The sequence below is a fragment of the Lytechinus pictus genome, unplaced genomic scaffold, assembly GCF_037042905.1.
Source record: "Lytechinus pictus isolate F3 Inbred unplaced genomic scaffold, Lp3.0 scaffold_20, whole genome shotgun sequence".
In the NCBI taxonomy this organism is placed as follows: Eukaryota; Metazoa; Echinodermata; class Echinoidea; order Temnopleuroida; family Toxopneustidae; genus Lytechinus; species Lytechinus pictus.
The window spans coordinates 14,715,295-14,740,307 of NW_026974141.1; the positions used below are offsets into that span (position 1 = coordinate 14,715,295).

At 36.7% G+C, this 25,013-nt stretch overlaps 1 protein-coding gene across 2 annotated transcripts; it reads right to left on the reverse strand.

The window, feature by feature from the left end:
- Nucleotides 1–308: 308 nt before the first annotated feature.
- On the reverse strand, nt 309–24,103 carry LOC129282397 (uncharacterized). Of its 2 annotated transcripts, none has more exons than XM_064114671.1 (7): nt 23,879–24,103; nt 18,124–18,248; nt 17,289–17,358; nt 10,376–10,492; nt 9,095–9,280; nt 7,560–7,670; nt 309–5,913 (listed from the first exon to the last, which is right to left on the reverse strand). In XM_064114671.1, exons 1-7 carry the CDS (start codon nt 24,035–24,037, stop codon nt 5,749–5,751), a joined length of 933 nt encoding a protein of 310 aa, XP_063970741.1. In that variant the 5' UTR covers nt 24,038–24,103; the 3' UTR covers nt 309–5,748. The 2 variants fall into 2 exon arrangements, with proteins under 2 accessions (XP_063970741.1, XP_063970740.1); XM_064114670.1 differs by having other exon boundaries at nt 17,265–17,358.
- Between the last annotated feature and the right edge of the window lie 910 nt (nt 24,104–25,013).

Genomic DNA, 25,013 nt, shown 5'->3' on the forward strand with positions numbered 1-25,013 from the left:
TGGATTTCAATCAGTAAACTAAATTAAATCTACTCTACTATTTTGTTCAATCCGTCAAGCCCTCTTTTCTCTATCTCCCTCCCTCTCCCTCTTGTATTCTCTATCTTCTTCCTCTACCCGCTAATCACCTCTCTACCCCCTCTCTCTTCCTCCATCAAGCTTTCATCCCCGTCTCTCTCTTCCATCCCAAACCCCACCCCCTCTGTTTCATTCCCCAATTATATTGTACATCTTTCATACACATTATTTTGTGTCCTTTTTATATATTTCGTATGAATATGAAAATTAAAAAAATGTAAGAAGATCAGTTTACAGTTGTTTTGTAAGATGAATGAAGTGCTTTTTATCATTGCCCACTGATACCACAAGTACAATGTTCTAATTTTACACATCATTCTGAAATGACATTATCAATTTTAAATACAACATTGCCAGAACGTTATGTATCAAATAATATAAAATCTGAGGAAATATAATTATAACAGAAGAGAAACATTTCGCAAAGGGCCGTGCCACATCGTTCCCCGAAAGTAAGGGTGAGTTGCGTGAGTTTTGAACATGTTCAAAACTTGTCTGCGCCCGAATCAGGCTTCCGTGGGCTCCTGTAAGCAACTGCAAGTGAGATACTGTCAATGCGGCCAACCTGCGGGTAGCAAGAATAGTCACCTGCAAGTCGCACGCAAGGCTTGCACAGAACGATATGACAGGGCCATACAGAAATCAATCAACAAACAAAACTCACAGTCCTGGGCCCCGTAAACACAAAGCTTAGCGATGAATAGCAAATATGAAAGAATACTTCAGATTGGTTCCTGGTCAGAATTTTGAACCAAATGTGCGTGTAACATTGACCTTGATTGGTCAGTCCATTTAGCTATTGACCGCTAATCTATGTGTTACCGAGCCCAGGTGTTTCACAAAGAATGGAGTGCGAATCAAAGATTTGCCAATGATTTAAATGAAACAAATAATGCACAGGTTGTAAGTGTGTTGTGACGATAATTAGCACTCTAGGGTATCTACCGCGATTGTACAAGGTACAAGTGCGGACTGCTTTAGCAAAATATTGTACCTACCCATGATGACTGTATCGCTACTAACATCATGACCTATACATTATTTGTTTTATAGAATGGGTTGATATGGATAAATGGCAGATGTACATTACCAGTCTTCAGAGTCTAATTTAATCAATGTGTGCTACATAACATTTTGCACACAAGGGATGTTTTATAAATATATATCAAAGCTAATTTTTTTTGTGATACCAAAAGCCTTACTGGATTGGCCACCAAAATGTAAGAGGTTAGTCCGACACTGATTAAAAAGTGAACATGCTTTTGCACATAAACAAATGTATATATTGCTCATGAGTATGAGTGAATATGAACAAATTCAAAACATAGATTTGCAATGTAATGGTTTGAGGTTAAATCAGCGATAATTATACAGTGCACATGTAAAGTTTTTTTGAGTTGTATTTAAAACAAATTTGTAAATACCAGCACAGCAAAACCATAGCATATTCAATAATAAAGATAAAATACTTATAAATGGAACAAAATCGCTATATTATTGACATAGCTTTGGAGAGTAGCATGCATAGAATAATAGGGAATATTTTGCTAACAATTATGACCCATACAAAACATGCACTGAAGAAGTCTTTGGTTATGTCTCACAGTACATCGAAACAAACTAAATTTCAGTACAGATTACCATTATTAATGACGGGTGTTCCATCTGAAATCCATCCAAAATTCTGAAGTTCATTGCTAATTCAGAGAGTGAAATGATGAATTTTCGACTAGAATTAATAGGATATTCTTTAAAAAACAACAGCGCATTGAAAATGGTATACTTACTTTGTATTTTTATTTCTCTTCCAAATCTTTGATCATGTGCAATATTAGTGTAACACAAATGAGCTAAAGCAGCTTCCAACACAGTACATTGTTTTAGTATACACAGAATAAATCTGAATGACGGAATAGTCTGAGTGAGATCCGTCATCTGAGAAGGTTTCAAATAGACAAAAAATTCCATTTATCTGCAGACACATAAAATATTTATACATAAAAAAAGCACAGAGAAACTCAGTCTCATTGGATAAGAAACTAACGGTAATTATCAGTACTGACAGGACAGAAACGTTGTTAGGGCTAACAATGCGCTAACAGAGGCCCTGTTACAACCAGTATTGTAGTAGCGATGCCTAATGTTACAACAATGCATTATTTACATATTGAAATAAATGTTTTGACTTCACAATCTGAAAGATGTGACTGGGCTTACTGTTAGCGCTCTGTTATTAAGCCAACAACGTTTCTGTGTGGCTGGCACTGATCATTTCATCTAGCTATCAAAAAAGTGCATAAGAAATAGCACATCAAGAATAGCACTCAAAGACATTGATAGCACATTAACAGTACATGAAATGTATAATGATGATGATACAGCTCAAAGAGAAATATATGTGACCATTATCCCAGGTTGTATGGTTGTACATTGTAGCTAACACAGGTATTATCAATAATTTCTGAAATAAAAGAGGCTTTCTCATTATGAGGGCAAGCAATAATCAAAAGACCTAGGTAATATGATATCCGTAAAACACCAGGAAAGGATGTTCCAATATAATAAGCAAAATATAAAAAAATATACTAAAAATATGAGGATTATTATCATCTTGTGTGCATTGTTTATAAACTCACTCCAGGTTGTAAGAAGAGATTGATGAACAAATATATATATATATATCATGTAACTGCAAATAGCAACTAGAAATAATTCTGCCCCATTGATCTGAAAGGCATCACATATTTAAAGGGGAATCCAATTAACCCAAATAAAAATTTGATTTTATAAGGAAAAGAAAAATCAGACAAGTTGATAGGTGAAAGTTTGAACAATATTGGACAAACAACAAGAAAGTTATGAATTTTTCAAAGTTGTAAATATTGGTAATCACTGTACCCATGGAGACTTCAAATTGGCCGCATATGGGATGTCATAGTGATGTAAGGCAAGGACTACTCTTCCATGTACTCCAATTCATATTATGGCGAAAATGTGATTTTTCCCAAAAGTTTTATTTCAAATTAATATTTTTCTTTCATGAGGACATAAAACAATATACTACCTAGGTTATATTTAGATTACTGCCCCAGGGGAATGGGTACTTAGGAGAAAACCACTAATCCCTGATAATAAAGTACATGGCCTATGGGAAAAATGTCCTTGCCCCATAGAGATGTATATACATCTCTATGCCTTGCCCCTTGTCATAATTTACTTATCCAGTTGCCAATTTGAAATCTACATAGTATTAGTGATCTCAATTTTAAAGCAGCTATAACTTTTTTATTACTTGTCCGATTTCTTTCAAACTTTCACCATTCTGTTTAATTTATTTTTCTCCTTCCCAACACAACATTTAATGGCCAAGGCTGGATTCCCCTTCAAGGGCTCAGGAAGAATACTGCCCTCTAGAATCCAATATTGTACAGGCAATAGGGAAAAACAAAACTTTGTCTATGATAGTTGGTCAACGCACAATGGCACATGCACATACAAATATATTTTGTAGAAGCGGCACCTGGGCATGTTGAAAGGATTTCTTTGTGGGGAGGCAGGACAAATAAAATTATGTGCCAAATCAATTAAATAAGATATTTTTTCTCCCTTATTACATATCTTTGCCTGGGAGGCCCCCCCCCCCCCACCGGCCATATGATCTCCCAAAATACCCCGGCCTACATAGGGTTAAACATAACCATGGGGAGAGGGGGGTACCCCCCTCTCCCCTGGGATACGGCTCCTACATAATTCTACATGATAAATACATCAAATGTAGGAGTTAACAAAAAATGGTCGAGTACTGTCTAATGTATATTTACAAGGCAAAAAAAATTAAAAGGGATCGAACCGTACATTTTTAATCAATCTGGTTTCAAAAAATGTACAAAAGTCTAATTTTCAACCAATTCATAGATACCTGTGCTACTCTTTTTTATCTTTTTCTTCAAAGATACCATCTTATTTTTTTTTTAAGAGATGGTAATGTAAAGAAGTACTCCTTCATTTTATCTATTCATCTTAATATGTTTAGAAAAGGATACAAGTCATATTTACACATATATGTAACACTAAAGCATTATTTCAGTTAGTAATATTTATGTTTTTATTTAATACAGTCTTGAAGTTAACTTATGCTTTTGGCAGGCTACAAGAAACTATTAATTTTTTCATTTTTTGCAGCCTAAACATTTTTGTACTATGTATAGCATGTCACTTGCATGATAAAGGCAACCTAAAATATGCTTTATTTCTTTATATCTCACATGAAATAACTGATAGTAAAACAACAATTTTTGCCCCTTGATAAATGGACCAAAAAAAATCTTACAAATTAAATTGAGTTAAAAAAAAAGTACTTTTGCAAAAAATAATGATACTCTAAAATTTTCTGCGCAGGGAATGGGTTGGGTTTATTGTATGCTAACATAGGTAAAAATAAGTCCCCCATTCATAATTAATCAGTTCAAGACATTTCTTTTGCAATCAAGTTGGATATATGCTTAAAAATTTGCCAATGTGTGAGGAAAAATTCCGATAATATACGAAATATCACTCTTAAATAAATCATGTGCCTTCCCCACTCCTGGTGGACGTTTTCAGCTATTGGTCATCTCGTCCACAGAGTGATGAGAAGCAAGGCAGGTTAAGCTCTTGCCTGAGGATGAAGTGCTATGTTAGGACTTAAACAAAACAAGTGCATTGATGAGCCCGTTTTGAAAAAAATTCACAAAATTCAGCAGTTTTCTTTTGATTATCAACAAAGATACTACAAGGGAAAGACCGGACACTGACGATTATTTGAAATGCTCGATAAATGCTTATGGGGAAAGGGCGCCCAACAGCGTTGAGTAGGTAAACCTTCGCATATCGGCATGCGACTGTGTATAAAACATATGGGGAAAATGAGTGAGGGGAGTTTGGAGAGGGCTTAAGGGTGGCGCATGGGAATAATTCCACGTTTTATTACCAAGAAACCTCGAAAATATATTCATCTCAAATTAAAGGGGGAAAATTGAAGAAAAAAAAAATCTAAATATAAAAATCGTCTATTCCTTCAACCCTTCACCATTTCTCTCATATGTTTTGTACACAACCATCTCGCGATACGCAAAGGTAGAAAAAGTTTGTTACTTACTCAACGCTGTAGGGCGCTCTTCCCGAGCGTTTCATAATGCGGTCTATGTACCGTCTGATCTTCCCTTTGTAGTATCTTTGTTATCAGTAACCAATGATACATTGAGTAATTACATTCATCCAGAGGCACCCGACTTACAAAGAGATGCGATTGATCCAATCAATCTTAACTATGGACAGCCAGCAATGTCAACATCAAAAATGCAGATTTGTTAAAGTATTTTCTAGATATGATGTATGTCCATACATACATTGTTCTCTTGAAGATTCAGCGCGATTCTCTTTGTTTGCTAAGGAGATCGTGCAAATTTCCTGTAGAAAAAAATTATGGCATGGATGGATTTCCATGCAGTTGAGATTGATTGGATCAAATGTAACTCTTTGTAAGACCGGGCCCGAAATATCACAACATTCTCTTGATGTAAATACATTTCATCCAATCATCTCCATTTCAAATTACGATTTAAAAACAAGTTATCTAATATAATATTGCCGATAAAAACAATCTGATATACATGTAGAAATAGTTCTTGTCTAGTACGTCGCATATAGTCTCTTCTCAAGGTACTCCAAGCTATTTACTGGAGGGTACTTATTGCTTCCGTCGATGCATTCAATGATCGCGTCATCATCCGGATGACCAAAGAAGACGATGGATTGTCTGGGTTCAGCAGTCTTAGGCATGATAACCCGATGTACCTGTTTATAACAAAATACAAAGTTAATGGGACCATTAATAATTATAATAATAATAGCCAATTTTTGTATAGCGCTTTTCCTAGAACGGCTCAAAGCGCTTGACAGCATATTATACCCCCGGTCATTGGATTCATTTCAATCCCGCACGATAAGTACACAATTTCCACTCCCTGGGGAGCATTCCTTGCAGCCTCACGATGGCATTGGCAAATTCAAACATACAATATCTTTCGCATCCTACCGGGTACCCATTTAGCACCTGGGTCGAGAGTGGCAAAGTGTGGATTAACGCCTTGCTAAAGAACGCTAGACCACGGAGGGATTCGAACACACTACACGACCCTCTGTTTACAAGGCAACAGTCAGAACCACTACACCACAGCTCTTCCACACCATTGGCAACATTTCAGTCAAGGGAAATATCATACGCTTTGTACTTCATGGTTTTTAAAAACGCTCCTGCTCTGTTCTTGATGATTATTCAAATTATGAACTTACACGGAATCACAGAATGTAGACAAGTTAAACGCCTCAGGCAGTCTCGCCTGCATTACATGATTCAATATAGGAGCAGTGCTGACTTTGTATTAATGACTATTAAATAATTATTCACAAATCAGACTTTACATGACCTTTGACCTTGACCATGTGGCCTGAAACTTGTGCACCCTTATGCTCAAGTTTCATCAACTAGATCCATAAACTTTCAAAGTTATGTTGATTTTCAAAACATACCTACAACATTGACCCTCAATGACATTTGACCTTAATCATGTGACCTAAAACTCGTGCAAGACAATCAGTGACACTTGATTACACTTATGTCCAAGTTTTGTGAACTAGATCCATAAACTTTCAAAGTTATGACATTTCTAAAAATACCAACATGGTCAAAGTTCATTGAATCTACATAAATTTTGAACCTTAATCATTTGACCTAAAACTCATGCAAGACAATTAATGATACTCAATTAACCTTATGTCAATATTTCATGAACTAGGTCCATATACATGTTCTTCTAAGTTATGACATTTCAAAAACTTAACCTTGGTTAAGATTTTGATATTCACTCCCCCAACATGGTCCAAGTTCATTGACCCTAAATGACATTTGACCTCGGAAATGTGACCTGAAACTCAGAGTCAAGTAGGATATTAAGTAATACTTCATTTCCCTTATGGCCAAGTTTCATGAACTAGGTCCATATACTTTCTAAGTTATGATGACATTTCAAAAACTTAACCTTACTTAAGATTTCAATGTTGACCACAGCGCCGCTGTCGCAAAAGCAGCGCCTATAGTCTTGCTCTGCTATGCAGACGAGATAAACATTTAAACTGTTTTCTGGCTTTATTCATGTATATTTATGTTTCTGTTTTTTATGTTATCTAGGCCCACCTAACAGTATTCTACTTACTAATGGGGCTAACCTGTTCAATAAAGACAAAATCAATTAATACAAAATAAATCATTTTGATGGGGCATTAGAATGATCACACACGCTTGTTAATACCTTTGAAACAGTCCTAATGCCCTCCTCTATGTCTCGGGCATGTTAGAACAGTTCCAAAGGTGCCTTGTGGTATAATTCTTACTACTGCCCTCAGTGATGTGTATCATTGTTATTATCATCATTATTACTTACTGAAGCGATGAGTTTGTCTGCTGTCCACATTTGCATAAGATCCCCAAGATTGACGATGACTGCATCTTCTACCGGCTTGGCTGATATCCAATCACCTTCAACATCTTGAACCTGGATACCAGGAATAAAATAAATAATAATAATGACAATAGATATAATAATAATAATAATAATAATAATAATAATAACAACAATAATGATAAAAATAATAATACCGGTAACAACAACAATGATAATGATAATAATAATATCATTATTATTACTACCGTACTAATGTTACTACTTCTACTACTACTTGTACTTATGTTACTACTACTACTACTTCTACTACTACTATTACTACTACTACTACTACTACTACTACTACTACCAACAATAATAATATTATCATTATTACTATTATTATTGAAAATGACCAATCGTACAATCTAATACCAAAGAAAAAGCTATAATAAGAGTATCCATTCCCTGTACAAGAATTAAAAAAAAAACCTATAAGGGGAGAAGAGGCTTAAGTTTATAGTTCACCAAGTGATAAGTCCTGAAGAGGACTGTTTGTATCTAGTGGAATGAACAGAAGTTTTAAGAGATTGAGTTGGAATAAAAATGCAAGAAAAAAAAGGCCTTTTCAGGCATAACCACAACCATCTTCTCCATTATTTATACCACCATGCAAACCCCAAAAGATCATATTTTGAAACAAAAGTGTGAAAATGAATTTCAATATGGTGATGACATGGGAAAAGGAGAATCCTTTCAACACTTTGAAATACTTTGTATCGTTCTCTTTATAAACATGTAGCACTGTACCAGCAGATGTATTTCATTTGTCATTTACGGCTTGAAAAAAGAAACTTGGATATCTTGGATAGAAACATTAAATAGGAAATGACACTGAACTACGCAGTAATAAGAAGGGTATTGTCAATTTTTGCTGCGATCCATAAAAATGATATTACTCTATGGAACGGGAAGTATACAATTTAGATGGTAGATGGGTTTGCAACAAAGGCAGGAGCTAGACAACTTATCTTAGAAGGGCAAAGTGATTTAACCAGAGTATGCTGGCCAAATATGATATGATTCAGTTGATAGCAATTATAATCATGAGTGTGTGTTTGTGTTTTTACAGATGTGTATCAGTCAGATATGGTTATTTACATCTGGGACAGACCTTCAATGTCACAATCCGAAAAATGGGACCAGGGCTTGAACCTCTGCATCAATTTATAACTTCACCTGTATAGCTTGGATTACAGTTTAATAAATGTAAAGTTAGACTCACCTCAAGACCCCCTTGCTTATCGTTGATGAGTAAAGTGATTCTACCAAAATACTTTTGCCAAATATGATCTGATACAGTTAAGTATTCATCATAGCCTATCTGGATTAATGTAAAGTTAGACCCACCTCAATACCCCCTTGCTTATCTTTGATGAGTTAAGTGATTCTATCAAATTACTTTTGCCAAATATGATCTGATACAGTTAAGTATTCATCATAGCCTATCTGGATTAATGTAAAGTTAGACTCACCTCAAGACCTCCTTGCTTGTCTTGGAAGAGTAACGTGATTCCACCGTAGTCTGTATGCTCTCCACACCTGATCTGATTCTCTTTGACCTTCTCAAACTCGGGTGGAGGATAGTACAGCGACCTTAAAATAGTACAATTAGCTTTTGTCCCAAGACCTCTGTGTAAATTCTTGAAGTAATGAGGATCCTAATCAGGAATAAAAAAAAAGTGACGATGACAAAAAGGGGCAAAAAAATTAAAACATTATGCAAAGAAACAATGAAAAATAAGAAAGACAATATAGCAGTCAAAATTGATATAGATGTAAGCTTTATAAACATTCCTGTAAATTGCCCTTCAATTATCTTTTATTTCTTGCTGTATATCTTCTTTATTTAAATGCACCCTGAGCATTCCGCACAGATCTTGGGCCGTTTCTTAAAGGACTGCTATAACTTGGCTATTATGGCAACTACCATGGTAACAAGGCTCTGGACTCAAATACAATCACGGTTACCATGGTAACTGCCACAATGGCAAAGTTATCATAGTTGTAAAATATTTCATTTTCATGTCATTTATTGTTTCTGCAATTTTTCAAATACAATATAACAAAGAAAATATATAATAATAATAATAATATAGAGTATTTATAAAGCGCCAAATCCACATTGATTATGTGCTCAAGGCGCTGAAATATAGTTGGTATATTATTATTACCCCGGCTGTAGCTGAGCGGCCATATAGGCGCTAAAGCATTCAAGGAATAAATCCTACCGGGTACCCATTCACCTCACCTGGGTCGAGTGCAGCACAATGTGGATAAATTTGTTGCCGAAGGAAATTACGCCATGGCTGGGATTCAAACCCACGACCCTCTGTTTCAAAGTCCGGAGACTAATCCACTGGGACACACACTCCAAATCTACTCTTATCGATAAAAACTTTTTTTCAAACTTTTATTGATATGTTTCTCTCATTTTATGGCATTTTTCAGGATCAGCTGATCATCAATCAGGATGTACCTCCCCTTCAAAGATAAAGGCCCTGTCACATCGCTCCGTGTAAGCCTTGCATGCGACTTGCGGGTAACTATTTTTGCTACCCGTAGGTCGCCCGCATTGACAGTATCTTGCATGCATCTCACACGCAGTTGCCCGCAGAAGCGCACGCAAGTCTGATTTGCACGTATAAAAGTTTTGAACATGCTCAAAACAATATCGCGGGTGGGTTGCAGGCAATGACCCGCAAGGCTTGCACGGAACTATGTGACAGGGCCTTGATACTAAGTTGAATACTAACCGGTAATTTGAGGCAATGCCCAATAACATCAAGTATCCTGTGGTTTAGCTTTGTACACCATCTATAAAGCTCTTCCATCGACTGTCGGAACTCAGGTATCGTCTCATCGGGCCACATCTATCAAGAAGAAAGATAGAGACTGAATATTACTTCAGGAGAGTTTCATGGAGCATCTTGTCAGTGTTTCACTGATATAATTCACTCTCATAGATCAACCAATCAGATGCATGGATTTCAGTAGCTTATAACAGTTGTCAGTTATTTTCACTGACTATCAACTACTTGCCTCGCATACTTAAAGGTAATAGAAAGTAGTTGCAGCAGACAATTATTTCATGAGAAAGTATTTCAAATCAAAGTTAACTGTCACCAGAGTATCATATAAAATATATCTAGATCTGGTACATTAATGTAAACTTATCTTTGTAAAATCATGAAACCTTAATAGCTCAAAACCAATAATTCTGATGATCACCAACACAGAAACGCATATGTGGGACAGTGTATCAATATTACATCAAAAATACCCGACATTTGACCAAATTCTGTGCTTAGTGCTTACTTTGCTCATGTCTCAGCAAATATGCATTTTCTTCCAGAGCCATTTGGCACACATTTTTCAGATAGAGACACTTTGGGGGTAATTTTATTGGATTTTGTACAAACTCATTTTGAGATCATTACCACAACTCGTATTTATCTTTAACAGTAACATTTTCGTGCACAAAGTCAATAAGACACAAAATGCTTTAGTCACTGATGGGCACAATGCTAGATCGATCACATTCATAATGCAAAAACCAATAACAGGGGCCCGTCTTACATAGTTACGATTGATCCGATCAACCTCAACTGTATGGAAATCCATTGATGTCATAATTCTTTTCTGCAAGAAAAATGCATAACATCCTTTGTAAAGAAAAAGAACCACACTGAATATTCAAGGAAATGATGAATGTATGAATACACATCTTATCTATAAAATATCTTGCACAAACATGCATTTTAGAAGTTGTTGTTGCTGGCTTTCCATAGTTGATCGGATCATTCACAACTCTTTGTAAGACAGGGACCTGGTATTGATATGTGTAATTATACCAATGTTACTCTTAAGTTCTGACACAGACACAAAGGTTAGAACAATCACATTGACTGGACTCAAAAGAAAAAAAAGGCATGCAATTCGGTATTAGAAAGGAAAGAGTTAAGGTTGGTTGTTACCATAAAGGAAATTAATTTTTGTGCTTTGATTTACAAGAGGCAAGGGAGTGTTGCATACATTCGTAATTCCGAAGCTTCGTTATTCCGAAGGTTCAGTTATTCCGAAGGTTCATATTTCCGAAGGTTCGTAATTCCGAAGGATCGTAATTCCGAAGGTTCGTTAATCCGAAAAACGAAATAAGGTTCGTAATTCCGAAGGTTCGTTAGTCCGAAAACGAAATGAGGTTCGTAATTCCGAAGGTTCGTTAATCTGAAAACGAAATCAAGTTCGTAATTCCGAAGGCTCGTTAGTCCGAAAACTAAATGATTAATGAACCTTATTTCGTTTTCGAACTAACGAACCTTATTTTGTTTTGGGATTAATGAACCTTCGGAACAACGAACCTTATTTCGTTTTCGGATTAACAAACCTTCGGAACATCGAACCTTATTTCGTTTTCGGATTATCGAACCTTCGGAATAACGCCACAAATGTTCGGATTAACAAACCCTTTTACGTTTTTGGATTAACGAACATCGAGGTATAGGCAATTATGTGTTTCGGAATTACGAACCTTCGGAATAAAGAACCTTCGGAATTACGAAGTGTAACCAGGGAGTGTTGGCTGTTGGGGTTTAGTACGTCATAACAGGAATGTTACATGCTAGACACTTTCTAGTAGAAAGTGTTTACAAGAGGCCTTTAAAAAGCAGTAATGCCCTCTTCAGACCAAAATCGGAAAGTTGGGTCAGTATTTTAAACCCTTCGCTGCTGCACAAAGAAAATCAAGCATGGGAAGGTTTGTTTATGCAGTCACACATGGCAAAACGCATATTAAAGTGCTTTTTTGCGCCACTAAATACAAATTTTGAGCAAATTCTTCACCTAAATCTGATATTTTCTCACAAAAATATTGCATTTGTATATTTTTGGTCTCCTTAAAAAAAACAGCGATCCTCCTTTTTTTTCCACATTTTAGGGTTGATCGGATGGGGGCGGCATAAGAAATTTTTAAAGGTCTAATTCAACTATGCAAGGTGCAAATTCACTTACCTCTGCTGGCTATGAAAGGGAGAAAGTTAGAGGGCAGAATGGTTTTATGAAGTATAGGAGACAGAGGGTAGAGAGTTCAGAAGGAAATAATGTAAAGACTGAGGAGTATTCATTAGCGCATTTCATAATACATAATTCATATGTGATAGTTGCGGGCCTGATCGTGACATTAATGAACAGGACTTGTGTAGTGAGCTGAGAAGACGAAGATTGTGACAATGTGACATTGTTCTCTGCACTAAAATCCCGACAGATTGGTCAACAACAGTTACCCATCAACATACACTAATCACTGTGTATCTCTTTCAAAATGATTGTCAACTTCATTTTAACTTTGAAACATTACGATTTTCCAGGGACCTCACTTTTCACTGCGCTTGGGATACATCAATCAGTTAAATACATCTTTACACTAGCCAATCCCTTTCAGAGACACATAAATATATTTTCTTAGGGGAATATGCCATACATTCGCAAGTGACCTTTTTTTTTGCTTGTCAAATTATTCCTGTACAAAAATGACGCCCCCACCCGGAAAATTTTAGATCCATCCGTACATCTTCAATGTTACATTCTTACTCGCAGTGCACGCTTTCTGAGAAAATTTTGTCCACTCATTATGAAAATTAGGCCTCTTTGGATAATGATTGTTGACAGCACCCATTACTATCAAACATACTGATTGCTTTACTTAATTTTATCACCCCCACTGCCCCCCCCCCCCGCCCCCTTTTCTCTGACAACAATAGAAAATATCACAATTTACCTTTTGCCAAATCTTAAGTTGCTGGTGTCTATATGAAGTCTATAGTGATTATACAATTCAGTAGTAAACGAGTAAAGCATTCTCACTCAGAATGTAAACTCAATAGCAATTAATGAGAGGGGGGGGGGGCTATTTCACTATAATAATATAAGTTACTTCACTTGCAAAAATATTCAAATACCCTTTTTTTTCTCTTGACAGGCTCTCCCTATCTCTCTCTCTATTTCTCTTTCTATTTTATTCTCTTATTTATCTATTTATGTATTAGACCATCAGGAATTTTCCATTTTCTGAGGGCAGACTACATTGTATATAGCTCACTAAATACATGAAGCTGCGGGGCCTAAAGAAGCATTCCTATTCAAAGAGATGAAGAACACTCCTGTTATTGCGCTACAAAACACCTATATAGAATTTCAATTGTCATCTCACATTAAAATGGAAATAGCGAATCCCACAAAGACATATAATTCCAGGGGATGATTCAAGCATAACGCTGAATAATAGCCATAGCTTAAGAACTGGGGTCGAAGGATTTCTATAAGAGTCCTGATCTGGGACTATGATTTTGAAGAGCCTGGACATAATCAGTACTGCAAAAACTAAATAATGGGAGTTATATGTAGATATGTCTATTATACAAATATACCAGGCTTTGAGTAAGTATAGTGGGAATTATTCGTCCGAGATTGGACTGGCATGCCATTACTAGTAATCTTGCCAGTATAACCAAGGATGAATATTCCCTCTATACTTTTGTAATAAAGGCCTGGTATATCAGTATTATATCTTACTTTGATAAGTTAGAGCTATACCGGTAGTTCTTGATAATCTAGTTCTTGTACTCGTAGTAAATCCTCTTTCAATCTGAACCAAATGAAGAGTTTAGTTGCAAAAGGGGTTAGATCCACTTTGGACCATTCCGAGAAAAACCATGTTTTTTATTCTCACTTATTGCAATATTCTCATGAGAAACTGAATTGTCATGATGTACTACCCTATCATGTGAACATAAAATTGGGTATAAAAGAAATCTACCTGTCTTCAATTTTTATCTATGTATTTTTTTCAAAGTTATCATTGTGGACCTAACCCCTTTTACAAGCAAACTGAAATGAATCCAATCTCTTTTGATTAAAAAAGTGATTTTTCTTTGCCACTTTCATTCACATTTTCATTTGAACTTCAAATTTTCCTTGGTATCAGAGCGACTAAAAAATTTAGAGGTTTAGAGACAGAAAACAATAACATTTATGAAAAATGGACCTAACCCCTTTTGACAAATGAGTTCTACAGAAGAGTTTGGTTGTAAAAGGGGTTAGGTCCACTCCATGAAAATAATTTTTTAATTCTCCCATACTGCAATATTCTTATGCGAAACTGAATTTTCATGATAGCCTACCACGAGAACATAGAATTGGGTATAAATGAAATCTACCTGTCTTCATATTTTTAAAGATATTCTTTTCCAAAAAAATGCTGTGTGGACCTAACCCCTTTTGCAACTAAACTGAAATGGACCTAACCCCTTTTGAAAAAAAAGTGATTTTTCTTTGCCATTTTAGTTCACTTTTTAATGGGAATTTCAACTTTTCTTTGGTATCATCTTATAGAGCTACTAAGAATCTATACATTGAGACATAAAAATCAAATATGATGAAAATTGGACCTAACCCCTTTTGCAAGTGAGGTCTTCAAATATAGATAACCCGCTGCGCTGTTCCATCATTGACGTCACGGAATAGTAGTTTCTTCAGTGGGCGTTTAATTTTCAACATCATCGCATAATAGTGAGAATATGTTTGGTCACATGATGCTATTTAAACCAATCAGCACAAAGGATTTGATTTATGTAGGACATAATTATTCCTGTATATCTAACTGTACCCAGGAAATGGAATCCATATAAGCCTCCCTGTCCCAACCCCATCTTGCCTTCTTACTCTTCTTTAAGTACATGTACAAGTGAAAAATAAGGGAAACTTTAAAATTTTAAAACTTTCTTATTTTACATCTAATTATTAAATTTGATGAAGTTTTCGGTGTTATTCACATTTCATTTTTCTCTATTGATTCTAATCAACAGTTTTTTCTGGGGTGGGACTCGACTTAAATTGCACAAACATTTGACCAATATGAAGACCTAGCTGTTTTGATATCCTCACGGATGCATTGATCCATACTGAACTGACTGATAATGTCACTGCCTGGTAATTTGTATATATTTTATGTCCTATGCTCCAATTCATCCTATTGCCAACTTGTCTACTATCATTTGGTCTACCATCAGTCCGTCCACTATCCACATGGTCTAACTGCCAATTCGTCCACTTATCATTTTGTCTAATAACCAGTTGGTCCAATTGCCATTTAGTCCATATACCATTTGGTCTAACTGGAGTACATGTAAGTGTTCATTGTGCAAAATGAATGAAAATGAAATGGATCTTAGACCAAATGATAATGGGATGAAATGGTCAGACGAACTGATGATTGGACCAAATGTTTATTGGACGAAATGGTTGTTAGACGTAATGTGGATGGACGGAATGACACTGATTAAGACTAAATGAAGGTAGACTCTGTGATGGGTGGATGAGTTAGCAATGGACGAATTGGAAATTTACCCTTAAATTATAGGCCAGGGAGAAGCTGGTTGAGCGTGCAGGGAAAGACGGGGGATTGTTTAGCCACAAAAAAACAAATATTTGTTTAAAGTAACCTGACCGACCCTTGTCAAATCTAACAACTTTTTAATAATTTTCTATGAACCCCCCTCACTAAATATGCCCACCGACCCTAATTGTAATTGCTTTGCCTCCTTTTTTTGCCCTTTTTTACTGGCAAATGATGTGATAGAACATAATCCATGACATGGGAAGGAAAAAGAAAAAAAGAATCCGCCTGACCGATCCATTTTTTTTTAAATCTCTGTTATGACAAACAAAACAATTTTTTAATAGCCCTTATTAGTATAGAGACACAAGGTTGGGGTGCAGGGTCCCGTCTTGCAAAGAGTTATGATTAATCCAATCAACCAAAACTATGGAAAGCCAGCAATGTTATAATCTAAAAAGCATGTTAGTTCCAGATGTTTTCCAGATATGTTGTGTACTTATACATCCATAGTTATTTTGGAAAATTCAGTGTGATCCTCTATGTTTATGCAGGACATTGTGCATATTTTCTGTGAGAAAAATTATGACAGATATAGATATAGCTGAGGTTGATTGGATCAATTGTAATGCTTTGTAAGATAGGGCCCATAAGTGTCAGGGAGTAACACGAAGGGGGGAGGGTGGGTGGGAAAGTGTTTATTAGTATAGAAAGATGCCAAGCCAAGTCACTCACAGGGGGAGAAACAGGGTGGGAGGGGTGCTAGGGAGAGACAGGATGAGTGTCATAGAGGTGTCAGGATGGAGTGAGAGGAGGGGGTGTTTATTAGAATAGAAAGATGCCAAGCAAAGTCCCTGACAGGGGGAGAAACAGGGTGGGAGGGGTGCTAGGGAGAGACAGGATGAGTGTCATAGAGGTGTCAGGATGGAGTGAGAGGAGGGGGTGTTTATTAGAATAGAAAGATGCCAAGCAAAGTCCCTGACAGGGGGAGAAACAGGGTGGGAGGGGTGCTAGGGAGAGACAGGATGAGTGTCATAGAGGTGTCAGGATGGAGTGAGAGGAGGGGGTGTTTATTAGAATAGAAAGATGCCAAGCAAAGTCCCTGACAGGGGGAGAAACAGGGTGGGAGGGGTGCTACAGAAAAGACAGGATGGTGAGTGTCATAGAGGCATCAGGGGGTATACAGGATAGGGTGAGGGGAGGGGTGGGAAAGTGTTTATTAGTATAGAAAGATGCCAAGCAAAGTCCCTCACATAGGGAGAAGAAGTAGAACATACATCCTCTGTTGCTGCTTTGACTGTGTAGTTAAAACACTGCTTGAGATCCCGTTCTCTTTCTGGACAGCACCTACGAACAAAAACAAAAACAAAACAAAACTTCATCATGGAATGGCAAGGCTAATGGGTTACAACCAGGAAAATATATTATTTCTGAAGTTTGATTAATAGCTGTCCTATACAGACTGCACAAAAAACGTCCTTAACGCTAGCATTAGGCCACGTCACATTCAGGTTGTGATGTCAAAAGTTGATTCAAGATATGACCTGTTGATCTTACACTAGGCATTGCTGAGACATTACCGGTTGTAACGGGGGCCCGTTACAAGCGTAATGTTTAGCGCTAACAACGTTTCTGTGCACCCAGTACTGGTTGTTAGAGAAAAGCTTGCCTCTGTATTCTGTAGTACAGTCCTATATAATTTGCTATATATAAACAAAGTTTTGTTTTATAGCAGTCATAAAAAAATACAAAGCAAATTGCAGTGCAATACCGTGAAAATTATTCCCTGGGTTATTAAAAGAACAAGTTCACAATAGTACTCCTCGTCTACTCAAATGAAGGTGGATTTTGTAGAACTCATGAAATTTTGGAAAGAATGCCAGAATATAAAATGTAGAAAGTTAAAAGAAGTTGACATCTTTTACTCAAATCCTACATGTATGTTTGAAAAACTCTCCAGTGAATATGTGCTACATTGTTTTCATTTAATAGAATCTATAATATTCGACAAATTAATGCGCATGATTTGACATTTCACTTGATTTGTAGGTTGAAATGTATGGTGTATATATGCAACATGATAAATAAATACAAAAGTACAAATAAACTTACTGTTCTTTTTCTGTCTCTTCAAAACCATGAATAGAGAATTTGCTGTCATTTTGGCCAATGTAGTTCAGCTTAGTTTTCTCTGACAGCTCAAAGAATTTCTTGGATGCTGTGAATGTGTCACGTATCTGAGGGTGGGAGAGAGAATGGGAGAACAAATCCTCACGTGTGGATTAAATAAGTCAGCGTGAAAACAATTAATATTCATCATCTTAATATGTTGTGATACATTTAGCTTATAAGAGGCGCCACTGAAAATTACTATCTGATTCGTGAAATGCTTTCTTAACTCTGGACAGACTAAAACAGCAGCCATGAATATCATATGCACCTCCATGTAGAGAAGAGTGTATAAAGTACCTACCAGGATATTTTTTGTTACATGAATTCAGAAATATTTTTGTTCAAGTTGCAAATTTGAATTTGGTGGAAACTGTTTCAAAAGTGATTGTAAATAGTGTAGGCCTAATGTAGGCTACTCCAGAACTGGTGTTAGCTGGCTGTAATACATTGGAAACTTGACATCAGCAAAATTATAAAAACAAAAATTGAAAGACTCATGCATTGCAGACAGATTGGAATAGGACTAACATCTACATCCTAATTGTTGATTTGACAGTTTGTTGTTTTTCCTTTTTATTTTGTTTTCATTGTAAGGCCAATTAGCAGCTTTTTGCAAAGACTGGTCTTTATTATAAAAATCATGATTATTATCCCACTTCATTTAAATCTTGAATAGCATTCTAGAGAAAGCTGATAGCCTTGAAAAAAAAATGTAACCTCTGGACTTTATTAATCCGGGTTATTTGAATTAATTCCTGGATTTGATGTGCATGTACATGTATTGCAGGGGTTTGACGTAATTCCTGGATTAGCTGCATGTATTGTAGGGCCTAGAGCCATAGTGCTTCAAACCTAAAGGCCCCATATACATGAAGGGATCAGAGAACAAAAAATAACAACCAACTTTTACTGACAAAAACGGCATGAACTTTTCCTACTTTATGTACACTGTACAATGATTTTCTCACAATAAAAAAGTATCTGTCATCTCCTCACTGCCATGTACATGTATTCAGTTAAATCATCACCTACATTACAATGCAGGCCTACAAACAACACAATTACACATGACCTTGGGTCTAGACTACTTTGTCACCACAGAAATTAGATCACCATGAATTTCATCATTGTGTGAAAAATCAATATTATTTTTCACACATGTTTTGTTCCTTTATATCACTTTTGACTTGCTGGTGACAAAATATTCATAGAACCTCGATCGTAAGGGCCTTTGTTGCCAAGTCACACAAATGTCCAGAAATTGGTAAAACAACGGTCTCTCGGCACTGAACTCTAAACTATTTCAAATTTTAGAGAATGCACTGAGAATAATCTGAAAAAGTTCTCTGAAATCCCTTCTGCAAACATTTTCTGCCGAAATTTAAAATATATAACAGGTAAGGTCTTCAAGACTCCAATCTGTATGTTGGAGCCTTGGAGGGCACTTTTTTCAATAAGGGCAAGTCAAAGAATTCATGCGCGTTACGTATGGGACATTTCAGAGGCTTTTATGACCTGAAAAATAGTGTTAAATGACTTTGACTAGATTGAATACCCTCATGATGGTATACATCTAGAAGAATAATCATGCAAAAAATGGTGACATATGACCTAACGTTAGACCTTTTAGAGAGGAAAGATGTGCCATTATGTATGGGACGCAGAAAAAAAGACAATTTTTTAAATATTTTTTCAAGTTGAGAATTCTCTGAAAGTATTTCATTTGACAACTTGTAACTTAGTGTGATAAAAGTCACAACACTCTAGTATATCTAAGGCAAGTTTTATGTCATAAGCCAAAACCCTCTAATTACAGACTCTAATTAAACAACTTAATGACACGTTACGTATGGGACATTTTGTCCCCATAGAGAACGTACACAATTTTCCCCATAATTTCAAAAATTAAAATGATTTAAAATATGGAAATACCAAAAGAGGTTTTTTTTCTTTTCAAATGTTCTATTGAGACATATTTGATTGACTGGAAAGAAAATTAGCCATTTCAACAATTTTTTCTTGTTTTTCATGGTTTCATTAAATTCTTATGTTATGTATGGTAGGGGGTCCTAAAGCTACGCACCACTCCATTGCGCATGCAATTTTAATGGCAAAATAAATGCGCACTCTAGCTCTGTGTGTGAAGATGTGACTGCATATTGACGAACGATCCCTATTCAATTTGTCTACAGAGGCTGCAATAAATTCTTGAATGCAGCGAAAACCGGCAAATGTTTGGAATTTTTGAGTTATAATCACTTTAATTTCATATTTCCCTATAGTAATACAGACATATTTTAGAAATTTAGGAATAGGAAATACTATTTATTTACATGATAAATCGAGTGCGTAGCTTTAGGACCCCTTGAACATCGGGCGGCGAAATCAAGTGGTGTTCGGAAAACAGGCCGGGATTTTCTATTAGTGAGTTCTGTGATATTTTCTTCTTGGTTAAGGATATTTAGAATATTTATTACAAATTAGTGAAAGATAATTTGATCAAATATTAAAATTGGCATAGTTTTCATCGTTTGAAAACAAATGCGTAGCTTTGCCTTTAGGTCCCCCCATCATATATTATTTTCCATTTTTTCATATATTTCCATTTTGACAAACCGCGCGATTTGCGTGCTGTCGCCAAGCGAAAGACAATGAAAACAAGATGGCGACGTAAACACGGTGGCAAGTTCTTCCTGTCTTTTCATAACATTTTTCTCGTTTTTTTAATGAATTCTTGTTTAAAAATGAAATCAAATATCGTAGACGTAGAAATGTCGGAAATGAAGTTGTATCCCAAGGGCATAAACTATAAAGTTTCAAGTTTTTGGGCAGTGCGTGTAGATGTATGTAGCCTGGAGGCGTCTGGGGAGTAAAAGTAATCTACTCTACGTAGGCTTACTCCCCACTAGACCAAAAGCTTCAGTCTCTGTATTTTGGTTGTTCCGCTGAACTACGTTGGCTCCACTCACCATACATAAACTGAAGGGGATGGGGCCCCGTACCTACAGCCAACGTATAGTGAACTAGCGTTTTATAGATCGCGATTTAAAACTGTTTTTTAAGCAAAATTGAAAGTTTCATGGTTTCCATTATCAGGGAAATATATTAAAATAACTTAATTGCATACCTTGGGCCGGAGTTATTGAAAAAAATCCTCTGGATGATTGAGAAATCTGTCATCTAAGACATTTTCACCTGACCTGACGGTTTTTCTTGCAAGTTGCCATCTTGAATGACGTCATTATCGTTATTAACTTAATGTCTCGAATCGATATATCGCGATTATAACTAGTACTAGTACTAGTATAACTAGTATCGTTTATCTTCGGTTTCGTTCGCATATGGAGCAGATCGTATAATATCGAAAGCAATATCGATATCACATTCGTGATTGTTGACGTTCGTTTGTAAATATTTTATAGTTTGGTTGCCATTTTGACCATTTTTATCGTGTTCAACCCAATTAAACATCGGTAAAGTATATTTTTCATGCCTTTTTCATCTATATCGTTTAAAGTATTTAAACATTGAAATTCAAGTTTCAAAAGTTTGTTGTTTATACATCCTTAGATTGTAAATTCGATGTGTAAAATTACATCAAACTTTGGACTGTGAATTGACAAAAGGGAGGGAATGAGAACACATGCGAGCCCACACGTACACCCTACCGTCGGTAAATGGGGATTACAGTAAAATGTCAGAAATTGTTGAATAAATCCCCAGAAACGACGGTTATTCCTGTCTAACTCCCCACTAGCTCTCGTTTCAGTTCCTCCGCTGTTCGGAGATCGGCAGGTATCACTGCAAAAGTTGAGTTAATGAGTCTGGTAAATGTCAAGTCCAGGGGGATTGAAAGACAGGCAGGTTACTGAGAGTTGACAGGTTTAAGGGACAAGAAAAGGACATGCAGCTTAAAGATGAAGTGCAGTGTAGCTTTTAGGATCAAGGAATTTAGCGGGTGAGGGAGGGAAGCATCATAGGGTAGTAGGATGGCTGCTGTGAGTTGGCAGGGATTGCTGGTATTGAAGGAGGTTGTTGAGGAAGGGAAATCCTTTAGGAGATTCCTTATCTTGTCCAAGAAAGTGTTGCGTAGGTGGAGGGTACGTGGGCATTTGGCAAGGATATGCTCTGTAGTGTCCTCTTCAAGTTTACACAGGGCACAAGTTGGGTCTGTTTTCTGACACTGACACGTCTAAGGCAAGTCTAGACAGCTGGCAGCCGTCTGTTTCGAGGAGTTTTTTAACATTTTTTTTTTTCTCCTCATACAGAGACGGCTCGCTATCGTGCAGCCACCATTAGGGGACTTACAATGCAAAATCCCCCCGTCGGGGCTCTTCAATTTTTGTCTTTAATGAATCAAACTTTTGAAAATTAACGCGACCGAAATGCAAATTGATATTCCCTCTTAGCATTAATTGCCAAAAAACAGGGAAAATCAAGTTAAAAGGAACAAAAACAGTGACTTACCTCGGCTGTCGCGCAACTTCACTACCCTGTTTTATCCGAACTTAATACACATAAACATATGGCCATTGAGTCCCCTGTACAGATCGCGCTAGAACTTCGGTCTCTGTATTTGGTGAGTGAAGCCAACGGAGTTCAGCTGAACAACCAACATAACAGAGACCTAAGCTTTTGGTCTAAGGCAAGTCATGCACGTACGGCCACAAAACCTGAAACTTTCGCCCCCGAGATTTCTACTTTCCCTCTGAAAGATGCAAAGATCTAGCCCTAAATCATGTATGATGGGGGGACCTAAAGCTACGCACTTTGTTTCCAAATGATAAAAACTATGCCAATTGTAATATTTGAACAATTATTTTTCACTAATTTGTAATAAATATTCTAAATATCCTTAACCAAGAAGAAAATATCACAAAACTCACTAATACGAAAATCCCGCCGTGTTTTCCGAACACCTCTTAATTTCGCCGCCCGATGTAGAAGGGGTCCTAAAGCTACGCACTCAATTTATCATGCAAAGAAATAGTATTTCCTGTGCCTCAATTTCTAAAATATGTCCGTATTATTATAGGAAAATATGAAATCAAAGTGAATATAACTCCGAAATTCCAAACATTTGCTGGTTTTCTCTGCATTCAAGGATTTATTGCAGCCTCTGTAGAAAAATTGAATAGGGATCGTTCGTCACAGCTTCACACACAGAGCTAGAGTGCGCATTTATTTTGCCATTGGAATTGCATGCGCGATGAGTGGTGCGTAGCTTTAGGACCCGCGTAGCTTTAGGACCCCCAACCATACATGGGGTTTAACTTCATTTCCTACAATTTCTGCGATACTGATTTAGTTTTTAAAGAAGAATTCATTAAAAAAACGAGAAAAATGTTATGAAAAGATGGGAAGAGCTTACGCCTTACGCCTTTACGGCCATGTTTACGTCACCATCTTGATTTCTTTGTCTTCCGCTTGGCGAAAGCACGCACATCGCGTACACCCGACCCCCCATCCTATAGTAGGCTGATTTTTACTCTGCAGAGTCCAGGAGCCTCCAGGCTAAAACTAAGTATAGGCCTAGATCTTGACCCAAGACATTTGCGGGCCTCTCTCACGTCTCTCCCTGCAGCTCCCACCCGTACACCCGGGTACCGACTACCGGTACCGTAGCCGTGGTATCGCTTCTCAATTTTCGCAGCACGACCCCATGATAAAGAATTACACCCCCGATTCTACTCACCTTTTCTGTTGGAATTCCATGGTTTATGAGGTACATAAACCCCACCTTTGTCAACGCATCATGGACTTCATCAACAAGCTTTTCGAATTTCTTCTGGTCAGTTACTTCTGTATCTAAACGAAAGCAATCAAAGTCGATGATCGCAATGCTCTTCGCCATTTTTTTTTTCGACAGTGTGCGATGGATGTGAAATATTGATGTGATGCAAGATTAAAGCGCATGCAGCGCAGCGCAGCGCAGCGCAGCGCAGCATGCATGATCCAACGTGTACCGCTCCGGTAGGTACGTACGCAAGTGTCTTGCGCAATGATCGAATCTTACCCGAATTTTTGTTTGGATCATATATATATATATATATCGGCAAGGCAAATCCAAAAATGGCATATATAAAAATTGGCATTTTGGTGATCTTTCACCACGAGATTATCATCTGCGTGAAGTCATTGTGAGTTTCATAGTAATTAAATAGAGCAAAGCATTTTCGAAGTGATTTCTGATTATGGTAAGATAGCTATTCGAGTTTCATGTTTCGCGAGGGAGTGTAACGAGCGAGCGGTTATATAATTGGAAAAAAAAAATCAAAGCTGTTCGAAGTTGTAAAACTCGTTTTTTGGTCAATTACTGTTAAAAGGGCATCCTTGGGAGGTGTTGCGAGCGTGGATAGCAAGCTCAGACTTTTAGAAATTTCAATAAGAAATGAAAATAAAACATTCTGAGCAGTTAATTTTGCAATCATTAAAAAGATCTGCATCTAACTGAAGAACACGAGCGCGGAGTGCGAGCTGAAATAAATACTGACCAGAAAAGGAACATGTTAGGACTGCATTTAGTGACTCATGAATAGGATACATCGAATAATGCAAGTGCGAAGCGAAGCTAGCTCATCATGTTCATAATTGTCTCTCATTGCGCTAGTCCTGCAAATAATTCATTTTATTCATCCGGTTTAAACATAGACACATGTACATGTTACAAAGGTCCAGGACCAAACTTAGCATGTTTACAATAATTACAACTTAACAAAATAAACTACTGAACATCGAACAAAGAAAATATAAATGCATTCAACAATCTACTATAACGAAATATAAGAGCAGAGTATATTATCATAGAAGTTATCAAATCAAATATCGCT